The sequence below is a fragment of the Gadus morhua genome, chromosome 12, assembly GCF_902167405.1.
Source record: "Gadus morhua chromosome 12, gadMor3.0, whole genome shotgun sequence".
NCBI classification, from domain to species: Eukaryota; Metazoa; Chordata; class Actinopteri; order Gadiformes; family Gadidae; genus Gadus; species Gadus morhua.
This window is the reverse complement of record NC_044059.1, coordinates 2,017,130-2,035,508: the sequence shown is the minus strand read 5'-3', so window position 1 is coordinate 2,035,508 and position 18,379 is coordinate 2,017,130. Positions and strand designations below refer to the sequence as shown.

Here is an 18,379-nt window from a genome sequence, read left to right as displayed (position 1 = left end):
TCCCATTACCTTCGGCCTCATCAATATCCACCTCGTGCACAGTGAAGAAGACGGGCCCAGACACAGCGAATTCAAAGCAAAAGTGCGTTCCTCCCTCATCAAGCGAATTAATGTAAGCTAAACATTTGTATCTTAGTTTAAATGATTTTACATAATAAAAATAATTGCCTATTTAGATATTTTCTAATTGATTCCCCCATCATATATTTACAGGTTCAGTCTGATGAGTTCCTGTCATCCGCCCCCTACGGCTGGCCCGAATTATTCGAATATTCGAATACTAAAATTTGTATTCAAAGCGTAAATCAATATTCGGAGCTTCGTTCTTTTTTTTCTTTTTTTTTCACGTACGTGACGTTACCAGAGCGAGGGAGGCAAACTATAAGCGTCAGCGACACCAAGCAAAGAAGCGAGAGAGGTGGAGGAAGAATAGATATCTTGTTTCCCTTTACTTTATAACACAACATTAGCGGGATCTCTGGAGGAAAAGTAATACTTAAAACCTTAGTTGTTTGTTTACGTTCGCTGTACAGTGCCGCGCCAATCAACTGTGACTGGCTTGCTGCAGAGTGTGAGCGTCTTGGGAATACCCGGTCAATATAATGGATATAATATGGACACATAAGACAATCAATATTCGGTATTTGTTATGGATTTATGTACAAATTTCCTGAAAAGATGCACGTTCCAGGATGAATTGAAAAGCTCCCGTAAGGGCTGAGATGGCAGAGAACAGCTGATTTGAAACGGAGCAACAGCTGTTCGCTTTCACGGGGAAAAACTAAGGAACTTCAACCTACTTAGGCCTACTAATTAACGTTCAAAAGCTATTAAATCTTCAACAAAATATGCAGATACTGTCAAAATCGGTTCCAGGGAGCATATAGGGATTATTAATGTGGTTTTTTTATAGTGTTTTTCTCTGGAACAAGTATTCGAATATTCGCTCGGAAAAACCAACGAGTATTCGAAGCCTGAAAAATGGCATTGGGGCCAGCCCTAGCGCCCCCATGATCTCATCAATGCTGGACCCTCGCTACAAGCACCTGGGCTTTCTTAACTCAACACAAAGACCGGCTGCTAATGCGAAACTGGTTGAACTGGGAGCGGCAGCGGAGATCGGTAGGGCGGCTATCCCAGAGGCTGGGGGAGACGAGGAGCCTCCGTTGTCTGACACGGACGAGGAGAACGCAAACACTAGAGTCGCGGCCTCTCAGTCCCAGGTCTCTGCTATGGTACAACTTCTTGGGGAGCACTATGGGCCTACCTCTCAAGGCGAGGTTGGCATCGAAACAGTATTAAAGAACTTTCTGAGGGAGGCAAACCCACCCCTGGATTGCACCCCTACAGGCTGGTGGAAAGTTAATGAAACATGGTTCCCCCGCCTTGCCAAGTTAGCAAGGCGGTATCTGTGCATCACAGCAACGTCGGTCCCATCAGAGCGGGTGTTTTCGGCCGCTGGACTGACGGTCACCAGGCTGCGGTCGCGTCTGACCCCAGAGCATGTCAACATGCTCCTCTTTCTCAACAAAAATCCTTAGACTGGTGCTGAAGTTGTGAGTTACTGGTTCTATTTTCAGAAGCTTTGTTACTAAGCCTAATTCATTGTTCTCGGCCTTCTTTCTCTGCCTTTTTTTCATATATTTTGCGTTACATTTGGCAAAACCTGTCCGAATTAAGTATAATTTATTTTTGGTTAAGTTATAACATGATTGTTTTTTATATATTATTATTGTTCATTGATTATTTTTAGTTATGTTGAGCACCGTCTTCGAGCTGCAGGCTCCGTTGCTCCGTTCTGCTTTAACTGAGTTGTTCTTCTCATAATAAAGATCCCAATGAGGAAAACACGCTGCTTTTGTATTTTCATTGCATTTTGAATATAGCATATAAATACTTTGCAATATCACATGAGAGGGAGTGCGTTGTATCAGCACGGCTGTGATTGTGCCGAATCTAATCTCACAGCCGTGCTGATATTCACTACAAGCGCACGACCTCGGGTGTGATATTGCTTTTATACAACAGTACTACAAGCACCATTAATTTGTTAACATTTTTTTGTTTATTTAATGATTTATTTGGCACCGCCAACAAAAATGGATCCGCGACTGGGACTGAACTGTTGCCAAGCAACACACACACACTAGCTAGCAGAACATAAACAGCGGAGTGATACATGTATAGTTAAAAGTCCCGGTGCTGTTATACTTGGTCGGAACTAAATTTTAACGTAAAATATGTAAGGAATAATCACCGAGAGGCAGGGCAATAAACAGTTTGATATGCCCGGCTCGTGGACGGCTTACCGCCCGAGACGAAGTCGAGGGTCGGTAACCTTCCACGAGCCGTAAAATATTAACAAAAAAAAAAGCCGTAAAATATTATCGATTAATCGACTAATTGATTGTTTATTCTCCCGACGATCGACTGAAACAACTTAATCGAATGCCCATCCCTAGTGTGTGTTATTCCCTCATTATCCCATTTACAAGGAGCAGATAAAAGGTCTAGAGTTCATTTCAAGTGTGCTCTTTGCATTAGGAATCTGTTGCATTCAACTCTCAATATGAGATCCAAAGAGCTGTCACTATCAGTGAAGCAAACCATCATTAGGCTGAAAAATCAAAAACAAACCAATCAGAGAGATAGCAAAAATGTGGCCAAATCAACTGTTTGGAACCTTCTTAAAAAGAAAAAACGCACCGGTGAGCTCAGCATCACCAAAAGACCCGGAAGACCACGGAAAAAGAACTGTGGCAGATGACCAAAGAATTCTTTCCCTGGTACGGAAAACACCCTTCACAACAGTTAGCCAGATCAAGAACACTCTCAAGGAGGTAGCTGTATGTGTGTCAAAGTCAACAATCAAGAGAAGACTTCACCAGAGTGAATACAGAGGGGTCACCACAAGATGTTAACCACTGGTGAGCCTCAAAAACAGGAAGGCCAGATTAGAGTTTGCCAAGCAACATCTAAAAAAGCCTTCACAGTTCTGAAACAACATCCTATGGAAAGATGTGACAAAGATTAACTTGTACCGGAGTGATGGGAAGAGAAGAGTATGGAGAAGGAAAGGAACTGCTCATGATCCAAAGTATACCACCTAATCAGTGAAGCATGGTGGTGGTAGTTTGGTCATGTATGGCTGCCAATGCAGGGCTCAACAATAAGGATTGCCCGACGTCCCGGGGCAAGTAAAACGCCAAGTCGGGCTAGTAACTTTGACAACCCGCTTGCCCGTTCGGGCAAGTGGAGGACTCGAAGCAAAAAAAAAAAAAAAAAGATTGCGAGACTCCCGGCAGGTAGCGGGCACGCCGCAGACGAAGAACTAGGAGTACTGGAGGACTGCGTACGAGCTCAAGCGTAAGCAAACTTTTCAAGCATCCTGGGAGAAGGAGCTCCCCTGGGTTGTACTCAAGGATGTTGTGGAGGAATCACCAACTATGTTCTGCAAGGTTTGCCTTAAGTTCCCGTCAACGGCGGATAAAAGCGGTTCGTTTTCTAAAGGAACGTCAACTTTCAGAAAGCAGATGCTTGAGTGTCACGATAAAAGCAAGCAGCATCTTGCTTGCATGGCAGCTAAGCGGGCTGCTGATAACCCGTCCTCCGGTGCCTTGCCGGTTCTTTTTACTAAACAGAACGCGGAGGCAAATGTGGTTATCACAAAGCTGATGATATAAAGATATATATATAATATATAATATAACAATTTACCTGAATCTTTGTCGTTATTTGATAACCACTAATAAAAAAAACTATTTATATTTGGGGCCAGTGAAAATTGACTTCGGGCAAGTAGAATTCAGACCCACTGGCCCGACCGGGCAAGTGGAAAAAAACCTTAGCGTTGAGCCCTGCAATGGAACTGGTTCCCTTGTATTTATTGATGATGTGATTGCTGACAAAAGCAGCAGGATGAATTCTGAAGTGTTTCGGGCAATATTATCTTCTCATATCCAGCCGAATGTTTCAGAACTCATTGGAGCATCACCAGGGATGAAACACAGCATCGGTTGATGTCTATGCGTTCAAGACTTCAGGCTGTAATTGACTGCAAAGTATTTGCAACCAAGTATTAAAAAGTGAAAGTTTGATTTATGATTGTTAATTTGTCCCATTACTTTTGGTCCCTTAAAAAGTGGGAAGCACATATACAAACTGTTGTAATTCCTACACCGTTCACCTTATTTGGATGTTAATACCCTCAAATTAAAGCTGGAAGTCTGCAGTTAAAGCACATCTTGTGTGTTTTATTTCAAATCCATTGTGGTGGTGTATAGAGCCAAAAAGATTAGAATTGTGTCGATGTCCCAATATTTATGGACCTGATTGTATGTTAACTTCATGGGGAGACTCCATAATATATCTCCTTTAATACAGGGTGGGCTGTTCCTTTTTTTATGTGTATTCAGTTATTGATACTCTTACTACTTATTACATACACCATCATTGCATGTGAATCAGGGTAGGAAATTTACTTTGAATTAGATTGTGTGTGCAAGCGAAGTATGAGTGTGTGCGGCTCACCCTCCTCCTGGCAGATGCCCTTGTACTTGACGATGTTCTCGTGATAGAGCTCCTTCAGGATCCCGATCTCCTTCCACAGGTTGTTGTTCTGCTCCTCTCGGTTCTCGGGCTTCAGGGACTTGACGGCCACCATCTCCCCGGTCCGGTCTCCGCGGGGATCATAGCGGCACAGCTCCACCCTGCCGAAGTGACCCTGCACACACACACACACACACACACACACACACACCTCCACTGATAACCTAAACTACTAAACCTTTTCTTAGTAGTTAAGAGGAACGACGCGTTAGCCACATCTGCAGGGGCTTCACCAACAGGCTGCCTCTCACCTCTCCAAGGTCTCTGATCTTCCGGAGGAACCTCTTCTCAAAGCGTGTTGGATCCACTTCCTGCGTGGGTACCGGCTTGATGGACGGGTCTGTGGGAGAGAGGAGGAAGAACGCAATAAGGAATGACTCACATACTGACTCATCGCTTCAAATTCGCCATGCCCGAATTTTGAGGTAGAGTGCTCCTATGACTCATCACGTGACCACTTGGTCATATCAATATGGATCATTATAATGTCATTATTACCATGGCATTGGCAATAAATACGAATACAACCATTCAATCCTGAATTTCATGGCTGGGATTAGTAAATTACTATTTTATCTCATCTTAATATGCAATAGGTTGCAGGGGGGAGCTGCAGTGACCCTTTCTGCCCAGTAGATGACAGAGTTGTGTAGACACGGGGGCCCAGCGTAAGGGGCAGGGACAGTCTTTACAAACACATTCCCTTAAGAAAACTTGTTGGCATATGCCAAGAACTATTCAATCTCTTGCCAGCATTTTTTTTATATATTTTCACTGCACTCACACCACTCATTCTCTACCCTCTTCAGATTGTGGTTTGCAATACACCTCCTTGGGAAGCGTTGAAACATGCAAAGCAGCGAACCACTATGCATCTTCCTGCTCCATCTTGCCCAGATTATCGCTCTTAGTAGAAGGCCCTTTTTTACGTGCAATGCTGTCGCTTTCAGATAACTTTAGGACAGATGTATAGCAGTGCAGAATACAATTGCAATATCCACAACCCATTTTAACACTGTACTGCTTTGGTCTATTTTTAAAGCTTTCAGTTGAACGTGGCTTACAACTTCCGCCTTCCTGGTACGACAGATACTATATATTTCATCATTCCTCTTTTGTAGTGGTATTTCTCGGCTAGTGTTTTTTGTCGAGGCATGCAGGAGCCAAACACATTTTTCACCGTCATCTATGTTTAAATTATCTTCGCGAATAGATGGAAAGGGGAATCGGTTTAACTTGTCTAACTTGAGTTTTGCAATATTTGTTGCTACAATGTCTTACATTGATATGTACAATGATATGAGCTATCATCGTGACTGCATCATCATCACTGTAACAGCAGGGTTCGATCTCCATCTAATCCTAGAGATATTTCCTTCACCCATTTAAAATTGGCTGCCCCCGCTGCATAGAAAATATTAAGTACATTTAAATGTTTGATTGATGATGCTTCCATCTCTGTGGCCATAACTGCAGAGTTCAGTCTTCACGTGCACTTTTGCACAACACCAGTCCATGCGCAGAAGCAATGCATAGCTTCTCTGACACTTGTAAATACAAAGTAGAGACCCAGAGAATCAACCCACACAAAGGGATACATACTCTGTTCCACCAGCATGTCCATGTCTCTGACGATGGCCCTGAAGAATGGTCTCATCTTGGGGTCATAGTTCATGCAGTGGGTCATCAGTTGAGCAAGCTCCTCGCAGTCCGGGGTGGCCAGCTGGCACTCTGCGCTGTAGAACTGCTCCTTCTGCTCGCACACACAAGTTATGGCATTTATTTTCACCTAACAATTCCATGTTTTACTTGTGTATCTCTATGTTAGTGGAATATATCGTTGTAAGGGATGTTCCGATCCGATCCACGGCATCGCTATCGGTCCGATATTGGCCCATTATGCTGTAACGGATATCGGAGGGGAGAAAGAAATATAATCCGATTCGTGCAGCGTGTCACCTCAGGCTCCGTGAATAGTGGGGAATAGCCCCACTATTCCCCACTATTCACTTCGCCCTTGGCGAATAATTGTTAATTATCACGTGACGTGATGAAAACATAATTTTGTCATTTTGCGATGAAAACAGAACTTTTAGTGGAGCATTTACCAAAGCTGCGAGTTCACATGCATATGCGATAGTTGGCGTGTTAATGTGAGTGTGGGCGTGAGCGGCATGTACAATAGCGAGTGAGTGCATGAGTGAATGCATGATAGATTACAGAGCAGAGAAGGAGGGGAAAGGGCTGGACCTGAGCCAGGGCCTGGTGGTCACCCCTTTGAGTTGCACAGGATGCAGCAGACATATTGGATCAACCGGAACTTCGTGACACACATGGCAAAGCTGGTCCCAGTGAACCCTTTTAGTTGCACTACGTGAAAATTGTTTGGCTTTGTTTTTTGGCTATTCCATCCTGATAACTGGTTACAAGCATTGCTTGAAAACAAAAGTGTTTTATAGAATCCACAGAATGCTCTGCGGTGCTCATGGGAAATGCTCGCTGGAATGCGAGTTATCATGAGGGGTCAAATGTGGTGGATGTAATGTTTGATGTGATATTCACATGCATTTGTGGATTGATCAGCAAGTGTTGGAAATGTACTTATTTTGTTTAAGATGAAAACGTGGCTTACACATCAACATAGGCATTATAATAGTAAGATGTGTGTTGTTCATTTGTAATATAGATCTTTGTTATTTGTACACGTTATTTTCAATAAAGATGTCTTTCAAAAAATCATGTACAAATCTTTCCTTATTAGTAGGCTATTCCATAGTGATAACTGTTTCTTAACCATAGACTGTAACAAAAACAAACCCTCTTCTAAAACCCTCTCCAAACCATGAATGTGGTTGACAATTCTCCAGGGTTGCTTCATGAAGTCTGATGTAACTTGTGATGTAACTTAATTCTGGGGTCATGGCTGGTTTTTTTCTTTATGATAGAAGAAGAAGAAGGTCGCATTTGGTTATAGCTGTCCCAACATATTATCAACAATGCTATGCTATTGACTGCTCCACCCTTCTTTCCCTTTACACACAAGGGCGTAGGCACACCCAGATGCAGCCAATGTCTTCTCTCCCGTAGAGCGTGCCTTCATGCCTGGTCAGTTCGTCTGCTGAGATGGAGGTCAGGCCCGACAGACAGGGGGACTGGCAGTTGTTTACAGACAGATGTCGGGCAACTCTGAATTCAGGATGCAATCAGAGAGCTGTCAAAACTCAAGTTGTAAGACGGCCATTTAAACGTGGACCACCCCCCCCCCCCCCCCCTCCATTATGCCAGCTGCATGACTGGGGTCTGTTAGGTCAAAATGTTGAATAATAACTAACGTGGGTGGACTGTATATCATCTAAATAAAAATACTTGATACTACACACACGTCGATAGGGTTTAAATGTGGTCGATAGGGTTTACATGTTTAAATGTGGTCGATAGTGTTCATATATGGTCGATAGGGTTTAAATGTGGTCGATAGGGTTTACATGTTTAAATGTGGTCGATAGTGTTCATATATGGTCGATAGGGTTTAAATGTGGTCGATAGGGTTTACATGTTTAAATGTGGTCGATAGTGTTCATATATGGTCGATAGGGTTTACATGTGGTCGATAGGGTTTAATTGTGGTCCATAGTGTTTAAATGTGGTCCATAGTGTTTAAATGTGGTCCATAGTGTTTAAATGTGGGCGATAGTGTTTAAATGTGGTCGATAGTGTTTACGTGTGGTCCATAGTGTTTAAATGTGGGTGATAGTGTTTAAATGTGGGCGATAGTGTTTACATGTGGTCGATAGTGTTTACATGTGGTCCATAGTGTTTAAATGTGGTCGATAGTGTTTACATGTGGTCGATATTGTTTAAATGTGATCGATAGTGTTAAATGTTCTTTTCCCTCACTCTCCACCTCATCCCTAACTCTCCACCTCAAGCTGGTGTGTAGTGAGCGTTCTGGCACCGATTGGCTGCCGTGCATCACCCAAGTGGGTGCTACATATTGATGGTGGTTAGTGAGGTCCCCCCTTCACTTTAGGCGTCTTTGAGTGTTATTAATTATTATTATTCTTCATGTTTAACCTCTGTTTTCCTTTTATTCCTAGTCTGTTTTACATAGTTTTGAATGATGACTATATGCTCTGTAAGGTGACCTTGGGTGTCTTGAAAGGCGCCTCTAAATTAAATGTATTATTATTATTATTATTATGATTGTGAGTCTGTGAAGTGGCTTGGAGTGTAAGTGAGTGAGTCTGTGAGTGAGTGACTGAGGGACTAGGAGTTTGAGTAAGTGAGTGAGTATGAATGAGTGCATATGCTACCTACCTCCGTGAGCATCTTGTCCTTGAGGGGCACTTCTCCGTTGTAGCAGATCTCCCACAGGGTGGTCCCGAAGCCCCACTTATCAGCCGCCACGCTCAGGTTGTTCACCGTCTTGATGCACTCTGGTGCGATCCACGGGATGCGGCCCACACACTCTGAAAGAGGAGGAGTGAGAGGAAGAGTACGAGGAGGAGGAGGGAGAGAAAGAATACAAGGAGGAGGAGGGAGAGGAAGAGTACGAGGAGGGAAAATGAAAGGAGGAGTGAGATTAGAAGAAGGAGAGAGAAGAAAAGAGGATGAGGAGAGGAGGAAGGAAAGCACAGGGCCACAAAAATTATACCTTCGTTTTTTCCTAATAACCTTGGCTTTTTTCATTGAGCTACCATTATATGGCTGCCCATTCAGCACCTATTACCCTTAACCATTCTGTTCTTCTTCCCTTGGACTTAAGAGTTTTCACTTACTGGAGTTTGAGTTGTCCATAGCTCTTCAGAGGGCTTAGTTTAGGCAGTATCATATGATTTAGGCCTGCGAAGCCTTTGAACACCCAACAAATAAAATAGACTTTAAAAATGGATTCCTTTTAGTAACTTCTTACTGGCTTATTAGCTGGTCTTATACTTGTGAGCCTGTGGGAAAAGGCTGAGAGCTTTTTCTGTAGCTGTGAGATTGCCTGGTCACTAGCTGTGGTAAGGGTCCATTGGCTGATCTGAAGTGCTCCTAATTCTACCAACAATTAGGGTAAGCTGCTGTGAGCCCCACATGCTTTTTGTTTGTTTGTTTCCATTATGGTTATTTTGATATGACATATGAGATTCCCTTTTATCAATAGAGGCTTATTCCATTTGGTAGAAAGATCAACGATAACCATCTAATAGCAAGAAAAACATCTACTTTAACATCTACTAACAATCTATTCTTTAAGTTCCATAGAGAAGACATCAAAGATTTGCTTATTGTACAACTATTTCTGCACGTAACAAAGCTTTTATGCAGTATTATAATGTGTACACGGCTCGCAGTCAAATGCCATTTTTAAGAAAGAAGGTAAAACATAGTTGCAATGCAATAGAACATCCGAAAAACTATGTCCTGGAAATGCTAAGTCCTGGAAATGCAATGAGCAGGGCTTACGGTGGCTGGCTTGGAGCCAGCCTCTTCCCACAAAAGCTGGACTTGAACTGAAATCCACAGGGTCATTGATCCAACAAAAACACACCCCAGCCTCGACCAGCCATCGAGCGCCTTCTCCCATTGGAGAGACGATCCAGTTAAACACAAACCTCTGTTTGAACTACAGGAAATATACCCACAAGGAGGATAGACATCTGTGCAGAACCAGAAGCAAAACACTTAAGAATTAAACTAAAGCAGTTGGAGACTGAGAGGTGGGGGAGGGATCTCAGCAGTAGCCTAGCATAAGTTATCAGGAATTATGGATTGGAACATGGCAGAGAGAAGAAAAAAATGTGTGGTGGTGAGAGAGAAAAATAGACAGAGACTAAGAGATCAAGGAAGAGAGTGAGTAAGGAAGCAAGCAAGATAGGGACCATGAGTGAGAGCGACAGATAAACAAACACAGAGAGCAAGAGTGAATGAGCAAGAGCGAACGAGCGAGAAGGACCAAGAGACAGAGTGAGAGACAGAGCGAGAGCGAGAGACAGCGAGAGACACAGCGAGACAGTGCGGGAGAGTGAGAGTGAGAGGATGCTGGGAACAGGGCATTGGGTGTAGGGTTGTGGGGAAGGCGTTCCCTGGGGGGAACTTGTGCTGGACATTCAGCTGCGGGGCCTTTCCACTCTATAATGGACCGGCAGAAACATGAGTCGTCCGCTCGAGGGGAACGCTAAAACCCAAGAGCCGACCTTGTCCCTACTCTGCATTCAACCACAATAACTTGTAAAAACTGATCTGATCGCTACGGTTAAATCTGGCGTTAAACAGTTACGCATCAGCCTACTGATTGTCTAAGAGGCTGCGAGATGCTTAAGTATATTTACAAAGTGCAAAATGTTATCTTTCCACAACTCATCTTGCTCAATGTTTATCAGAGATGTTTGCTTTATTGAGCGTGGTCATTTTCCCTGAAAGTCCTCATGTTATACACACGGAGACGAAGCATTTGATCGCAACCAAAGACAAGCAGCCCAGTAGAAGCTCACAGTGCTTGTGTGCGTCGGTCTTACCCTCTCTGGTGAGCACAGTGATGGGTATGCCCGGATCACTGAGCTTGATGAAAGGTCCTCCCTCGCTGACATCCAGGCCGTCTCTGGCCAGCAAAATGTTCTTGGTGCACACGAAGCCATGGACCAGCTTCTTGTCCTCCTGCACACACACAACAGCAAGAGAGGGAGGGAGAGAGAGGGAAAGAAATTATTGATTGAACGGTGAATGCAAGAAAAGAAAGAAACAAGAACGATAGAAAATGAAGGAAAGGAAAAGCAAGAAAAAATGTAAAGAAAAATTAAATGGAAAAAAAGGAATGCAAAATAATGTCCTGCAAGGTCAAAAATTAACGGGTGCTGTCCCTTGTCCATTATCTTATTAATATATAATAGCAGGCTTGTTGGACAAGTTACTCTGACAAGTTGGTCAGTGTGAATGTGCCAAGCAGCCTGCAGCTCACACACACAGCAAACGAACGCAAACATACATGCACGCATGCACATGCATACAGCATACACACACACACGCGCACAAACACACACGCGCTGATGCAGACGTTTTGAGACAAAGGCAGCGCAGGACACCACATACACACATACCGCACACACATGCACACATGTGCGCGGGGACGCAGAACGATCCCGCATCCCGCAATGTCTTGCAATATTGATATCTTCGCCCTCCCCCCTTCCGTCTGTTTTAAGGGCCCCGCCGTCCACAAACTCTCCCAGGTAAGACATTCTGTCTATAGACTGTAGAAATTGCGATCAAAGAAGTGAAGAGACAATTTCTCACGTTGACAACGCAACGGCAGGTCGATCATTTTATCATATAAAAAACATTAAATTCAAACATCGCGCCGACCGGCATATCAACGCACAAGTCACATAACGGACAGCGTCCCTATAACACAGAACGAAAACATGTCAATAACACAGTGTGGTGAATTATGTCTATAGAGACAAGCAACAAGACTACACTTTGTTGCTAAAATGTAATATAACTCTCCTCCTTGAGCCTCCCGAAATATCTTGCGATATTGATATACCCCTCCCCCTTGCCAACTGTTTTATTTTTTTAATGTTTTGTGTGTATGCCATGTGCGACTGTAGGCTACTGCTGCCTGTCTTCGTCGGGTCACTTGAAGAGATGTTTAATCTCAATGACGTATTCTTCTGGTAAAAACATAAATAAAATAAACATCTTAAACTCTCACGTCAGGTAGTCAATGTACCATCCACAATATTGCCCTCACACCCCCCCTTCTCCCACTCCCCCTCCCCCACACAAGCCATGCTTTATTTCACTAGTTAGGTAAGTTGCTGCCTTAGCTGTTGTTACACTTAGTTTATTTCACTAGGGTGCTTCTGTAAATGAACCATTTTTTCAGCTGCTGTTATTATTTTCCACTAACCAATAGTGGTTGCCATTCATTTTTAAAATGTCAATGCACTTTGAGCCCTGAATAATAATAATAATAATAATAGATCTGTTTTTTATAGCACTTTTCTAAGTACTCTAAGACGCTTTACAAATAAGAAAGGAATACATACAGACCAATACGTACAGACAATCACCAAAAGGGAAAAAAAGAAACAACACCACAACAATAGGCAACACAGAGAGCGGGAGAGAGTGGAAGATGGCGGAGGATGATTTGTCAAATGTTGAGGTTGGTCCTGAAGAGATAGGTTTTAAGTTGAGTTTTGAATGAACCCGAGAATAACAGTAAAAGCTATTAAATAATTGATTTGCATGCATAGCATACTATACTTTCCATTGAACAATTACCACTGTATCCCATAAATTGACTCATTTTATAATCTCCTACCTTTTATTCTGATGGGCCGTATGTGTTAACCTGTTAAGACATTGGGCCCTATTTTAACGGTCTGAAACGCAAGTGAGAAGCGCCAAACGCAGCTTTGTGGGCGGTTCTATGGCGATGTTGCTATTTTACCGGCAAATAAATTACTCTTGCGCCCGGCACAAATCTAAAAAGGGTTTGTCTGAAGTAGCCTAATTACCCGTTTGTGTGGTATGGGCATAACTTGCAATAAACCAATGAGAGCGCCATCTCCCATCCCCTTTAAGAGCCATGAACGCATTTGAATCTGATGAGTTGATATTTTGACAGCGCGTTTGCGGTCTCCGATGAGACAGATGCATTACCAAATGAGTTTCAAACTTCAAATGGCTCAGTTTATGGCCAAATAATATGGCCTAATTCACACATGGAATAGCGTTTTCTTCCACAACTTCAGAAATACTGAGTCCTCAAATACATTTTGGCAAAGAAAACTTAACACACATATGAAATGCGGTAACTATGGTTCTATTTAATGATATACGCAATACATTAACAAACATAGTTTCTTATCAGTATTGTATGCATTATCGTTATCGACTGTTGTTCCTAATATGCATGTGTCCCCCCGTTAATACACATTGCCATGGACTGTATTATGTGTTACGTGTTTAGTTTGCGTGTGTGTAAACAGATGGAAGCACACATGCTCGCCCGCATTCATAATTATTTTTACACATACAGACACGCGCACGCGCATTCATTCATTCTTTTTAACACTCATTCGCGGTAAAACAAGGTTTTCTCACGATCAAATACTCATCAATCATAAAAGTTATGGGCCTGTACACAATGAAGATATGTGTTTGCTGTACGGTGTTTGCAGATGCATTGATTTAAAAGTACAACTTATTACCGCTGTATCAGCTGTTCTTTCCCAAATAATTTACGAAGATTGTGTGGCTAGGTAGATGAGAGAAGCAAAGTATATACGCGAGGCGCACTAGCAACATTATGCATGCGCCCTTAAAATAGCATCTGAACAACGCGCCACTGACTTTAAACCAGGTATTTCCTGGTTTGTGGCGGAATTGTTTTCTGAAACTGCAAAAAAGCACCAGGGAACGTTTGTGCCAGAACACGCCTCCTCCTTTCGCTGAACAGCCCCTTGGGGCGCAAGATCATTCCCTAATTTACCGACACTTGGCGGAGGAGGGAAAACGCTCTGCGCCAGTTGCAAACTAGCAACGACACATGCGTTAGTGTAGAAAGTAAATTGCGCTGGATGCAAGATAGGGCCCATTATGCGTTAACCTAATCTTTTCGCGATTAAAACAAATTGAAGCATTAATGCGAGTTATCTTCTTTCCTATTTTTCTTTTTTGGTTTTTAGTTCCACTTACTATAAATTTAATTACACTTGCAGTAAGTGACTGCCTGATTACAATTGCAGTAAGTTGTTTGTTTACAATTCCCAAATCTGTGGCGCTACTTATTTGAATTTAACTACACTTTTAACTGTTGATTTACAATTGTAGTAATCAACTGCCTGTTTACAATTCCCAAATCTGTGGTGTTCAGTAGGTTTCATATTCAGTAAGTCAAAAAAACTCCCTCAAGATCTCTTGGTCTAGCGCTTATTAAGTACATTTGGTGTGAATGATAAAGTGTCATTCCATTTGATAATCTCATTTAACCTGCATTGGAGTGGCTTTAAAATAAAAATTTAAAAGAGCGATTTATCGCAAGTTAGCTCACCATACTATGTGATTAATCGCGATAAAAACGTTTAATCGTTGCCCAGCCCCAGTTGTAACATTATAGTCAAAATGTTATTATATTATATATGTGCTTGGAAATTTGTTACATTATCGACTTGGGTTTCCACATTACAGCCATGGGTTTTAATTACAACTAAGAGGTTTAGTTGTATGAGTGCGTTGTATGAATCATTCTAATCATAATATTTTTTACAATTCATATATTATAATTATGCACGTCTTGAGCCAAGCGCCGGAACGTGTCCGGACGACTTTTAGTGGGGATTGCAGTACAGAACACAGCCGCTTCGCTGCTGTACCGCTTCTGAGACGGTTCTGGTGGAAATTGGCCTTTAGCGTGTGTGTGTGCTCTCACCAGGTAGCTGAGGGCTGAGGCCAGCTGCGTGGCCACCTGGAACTTCCACAATGTGCTGAGTGGGACTTGCTGCCTCATCATGAACTGATCAAGAGGACCCAGCTGGAAATACTCTTCCACCATTATATCTGCTCACATACAGGCACACACAAGGAAAGACACATGAGAACCCAAATGCGCACACAAATTCAATTCAAAGAACTTCCTTTGTCGTCAGGCGCATACAAACAAGACATACTTCAACAATAAATACTTAGTAATCATGTACGAGAATAAATCAATTCTTAAAAGTTAACACTAACACACACGCACACACACACTTACTCTCCAAGTTGCGGCCACACATTCCATGAAGCAGCACTATGTGTTTGTGGGACACCTGTCGCATCATGCTGGCCGTCTCAAAGAAGGCCTGTCCACAGGAGAGAGACAAAGAGCTGACTTATCACAAATTAAACCAGTGATGCAACTAATGATAAAACAATTGTGTCCATTTATTCTATTATATATTTTGTTCAGTGTAGCTCGCAGCCTAAAATAACCTTGACATATCTGTAGTCAATGCTGATCAACAGTGATCTAAATCATATTATCAATTAGCTCCAAGTATAATAATTACGTTTGTGTTTGGTACACGTGCGTGTGTATTTGCAAGTGTGGGTGCATGCATGGGGTCACTTCTCACCAGGGAGATGTCTCTGTGGATGGAGCCCAGCACCTTGAGGACCACCTTGACCTCCTGGTAGGAGGACAAGCCGGCGTCCTCATCGTCCTCCTCGCCTCGGACCCGGAGGGTGCCCAGGAGGATGTTGGTCCTTGTCCCCCGGCCTAGGTGCTCCTCCTGACCCAGGAAGGAGAAACACACACTGGGTCAGACACTACAGTCTCTCGATACCACTACAGTATCGGGTACGTCCTGGCACTTTGCATTGTGTAGCACCTTATCCTAGCTATCTTTGTTGTATACAGGTTGGTTAACCTAGCAATTTTAAGTGTTTGGCACATGTTTCTATGAACTTCTTTACTGTACCGACAGCGATATATTGTTCTTTCTCTTTCTTTTGACAAATGTACTGGATAAAAGCGTCTGCTAAATGCCCTAAATGTAAAATTTAAATTTACAATGTAGTCTAAGACTCTAGATACTGGACTAAAGTCTGGTCCAGGACAAATTAGGGTATAAGTCATATACGTATATAAAACAGACTAAATGACTGTTTGAGAACCGATCTGCATTACAAGAGATAGTAGGGTACAGAGAGGCGAGTGGATGCACTGTACGGAAGTATCTCACAGCAGATGACATGAAACAAGTACACAAATAACCAATGGTGTGTTCCAGATTCATCAGATGCAAGCCTTCCGAGTCGGGAAATCTCCCAGCTTTCTTGTGGCATTTCTCTGAGGCACGGCTCCATTTTGTCTTCATCTCTCGGAATTCCGAGTAGACCGAGACCAGTGATGACGCTCTCAACAAAAATGGCTGCGTCCCTGAATAGATTTATTTTCTTTGTATTTGTACCACATTGGTCGTTTTAATGTTGCTCTTACACACTTGATTACATTGCTACTTTATTCCGGTCACCAAGTTATGCATTGCACGGTCTTGCTGTGCATGCAATACAATTTAAATTGTATTTGTTTTCGAGCTGGTTTGCTAAAGAGGCTAATGTAACTAACAATAAACAACGACTAGCCAATTTCATGACACAATCACAAAGTCGAATGGGAACGCTATAAGTGCTCCGAGACCGGAAATTACGTCACAATTGCAACTCGGAAGACTGGTGTCCGAGGCCTGTTCATCCTATCCACATGGTATGGGCTGTGATAAAAGGTATGGATGGCAGTATGTTGTGGGTGCTCACCTGTTCTATGTCTTCCGGGAGGATGCGAATGAAGCTGACCTGGCAGTCATCCTTGAAGAGCTGGGCTTGTTTCTTAGTCACCACCAGCAAGTTGGACACCTCTGTTGGGACCACAACACACACACACGAACAGAGGAGTCTTTGTTCAAATTCACAACCCAAAATATGTCAATTTGTTATTTAATTACTGACAAGGCGCTATTTAGGTCACAAAACCACATTCTTCTGTTGCCTGATGTTTGTGTTTTGGCGTGTGTGACATGTGACATTTAATGTGTGCGTGTGTGCGTGTGTGTGTAATTTGGGGTTTTGACAAGACACTGTGGTTAAGCAAAGGTCCCTGTACTATAACACAACAAGCTTGTTTGTGTATCACAACACTGCCTTCTGTAACGCAGCGCAATCGTACAAACTACCATGCATACCCTCAATCATAACAGGTTGATCATTATGGTTGATTCTTAAATCTGAGGATTCCCATGCATACATCAAGTCCCCCACTGTGCAGTCAACATGCTTTATTCTTATTGATATAAAATCTGCGCTTTAAAAAAAAAGCAAGATTTGCGACAATGCTGCAGGAGAGCATTCAACCTAGAACTCTGTCACCTTAAAGACAGTGTCTGCATGAGGGAATGTGTTCTAGAGCACATTGAAAAAAAAGAAAAAGAAAACACGAGTTAACTCTTGACCTACTAGCAGTCAACCTGACTTTATACAGGGTCACTTTATACACACACTACCATTGCAATAGTGAAATGTGACATCTGTATGTTATTTTGAATAAAGCTCCAGCACAGAAAAAAGTGAAGATGTTAAAAGCAATGTACTGTAAAGTTCTTCTAGTTAGTGATAATGATGCACCCAGATGTGCCATGTTATTTGTTTCTGCTCTAAACACTGTAATGTTGACCCCTTACGCAACAATGCTATGCACCCAGACTCACACCCATCTTACAAACACCTGCCTACCCCACTCCTGGCACAAACATGACAAAGCCACATTTACTATGCTTGTTTCCTCCCTGTATGTCCCCGTCTCCCTTTCACATGCACAACAACCACACACACACACCCTCAATTACCTTGCAAATAGGGCATTACACACATGCACATATCAAACCAGCCTTGTAAGTGCAACTAAATTGGAATTATATGCAATAGGGCTTAGGAGCTGTGATGTGTACAGATGCATGATAGGAATCATTGATTATTATTGGTTTTGGCATACCCAGTGCTCGGATATATCCCCAAATCAGAATCTGAAAAACCCTCTTATATTCAAGAGAACAGAAACTTGCGTCTACATTTCAGCCATTGTTGATGTGAACCTGAAAAGGCTCAAGACTACCATTTTCTATGCAATGTCTTTTAAAAATACTTAAATTATATACAATTGCTGTAAGGGTGGGTGGTATGAAAGGTTGTATCAGCGATGTTGGGTGACGACACTTCTGTTAGTATTTGAAGCGAGATCCCA

At 42.6% G+C, this 18,379-nt stretch overlaps 1 protein-coding gene across 1 annotated transcript in view; it reads right to left on the bottom strand.

Annotated features, from left to right (window-relative positions):
* The window catches only part of jak1 (Janus kinase 1), a 110,424-nt gene that overhangs the window by 30,832 nt on the left and 61,213 nt on the right, over positions 1 to 18,379 (bottom strand). The window contains exons 12-20 of the mRNA XM_030372818.1: positions 16,900 to 17,000; positions 15,717 to 15,872; positions 15,356 to 15,443; positions 15,032 to 15,159; positions 11,109 to 11,247; positions 8,926 to 9,077; positions 6,211 to 6,361; positions 4,860 to 4,948; positions 4,531 to 4,723 (exon numbers count right to left, since the gene is read on the bottom strand). Coding sequence (XP_030228678.1) covers positions 4,531 to 4,723; positions 4,860 to 4,948; positions 6,211 to 6,361; positions 8,926 to 9,077; positions 11,109 to 11,247; positions 15,032 to 15,159; positions 15,356 to 15,443; positions 15,717 to 15,872; positions 16,900 to 17,000 — 1,197 coding nt within the window. The remainder of the gene's footprint in view (positions 1 to 4,530; positions 4,724 to 4,859; positions 4,949 to 6,210; positions 6,362 to 8,925; positions 9,078 to 11,108; positions 11,248 to 15,031; positions 15,160 to 15,355; positions 15,444 to 15,716; positions 15,873 to 16,899; positions 17,001 to 18,379) is intronic.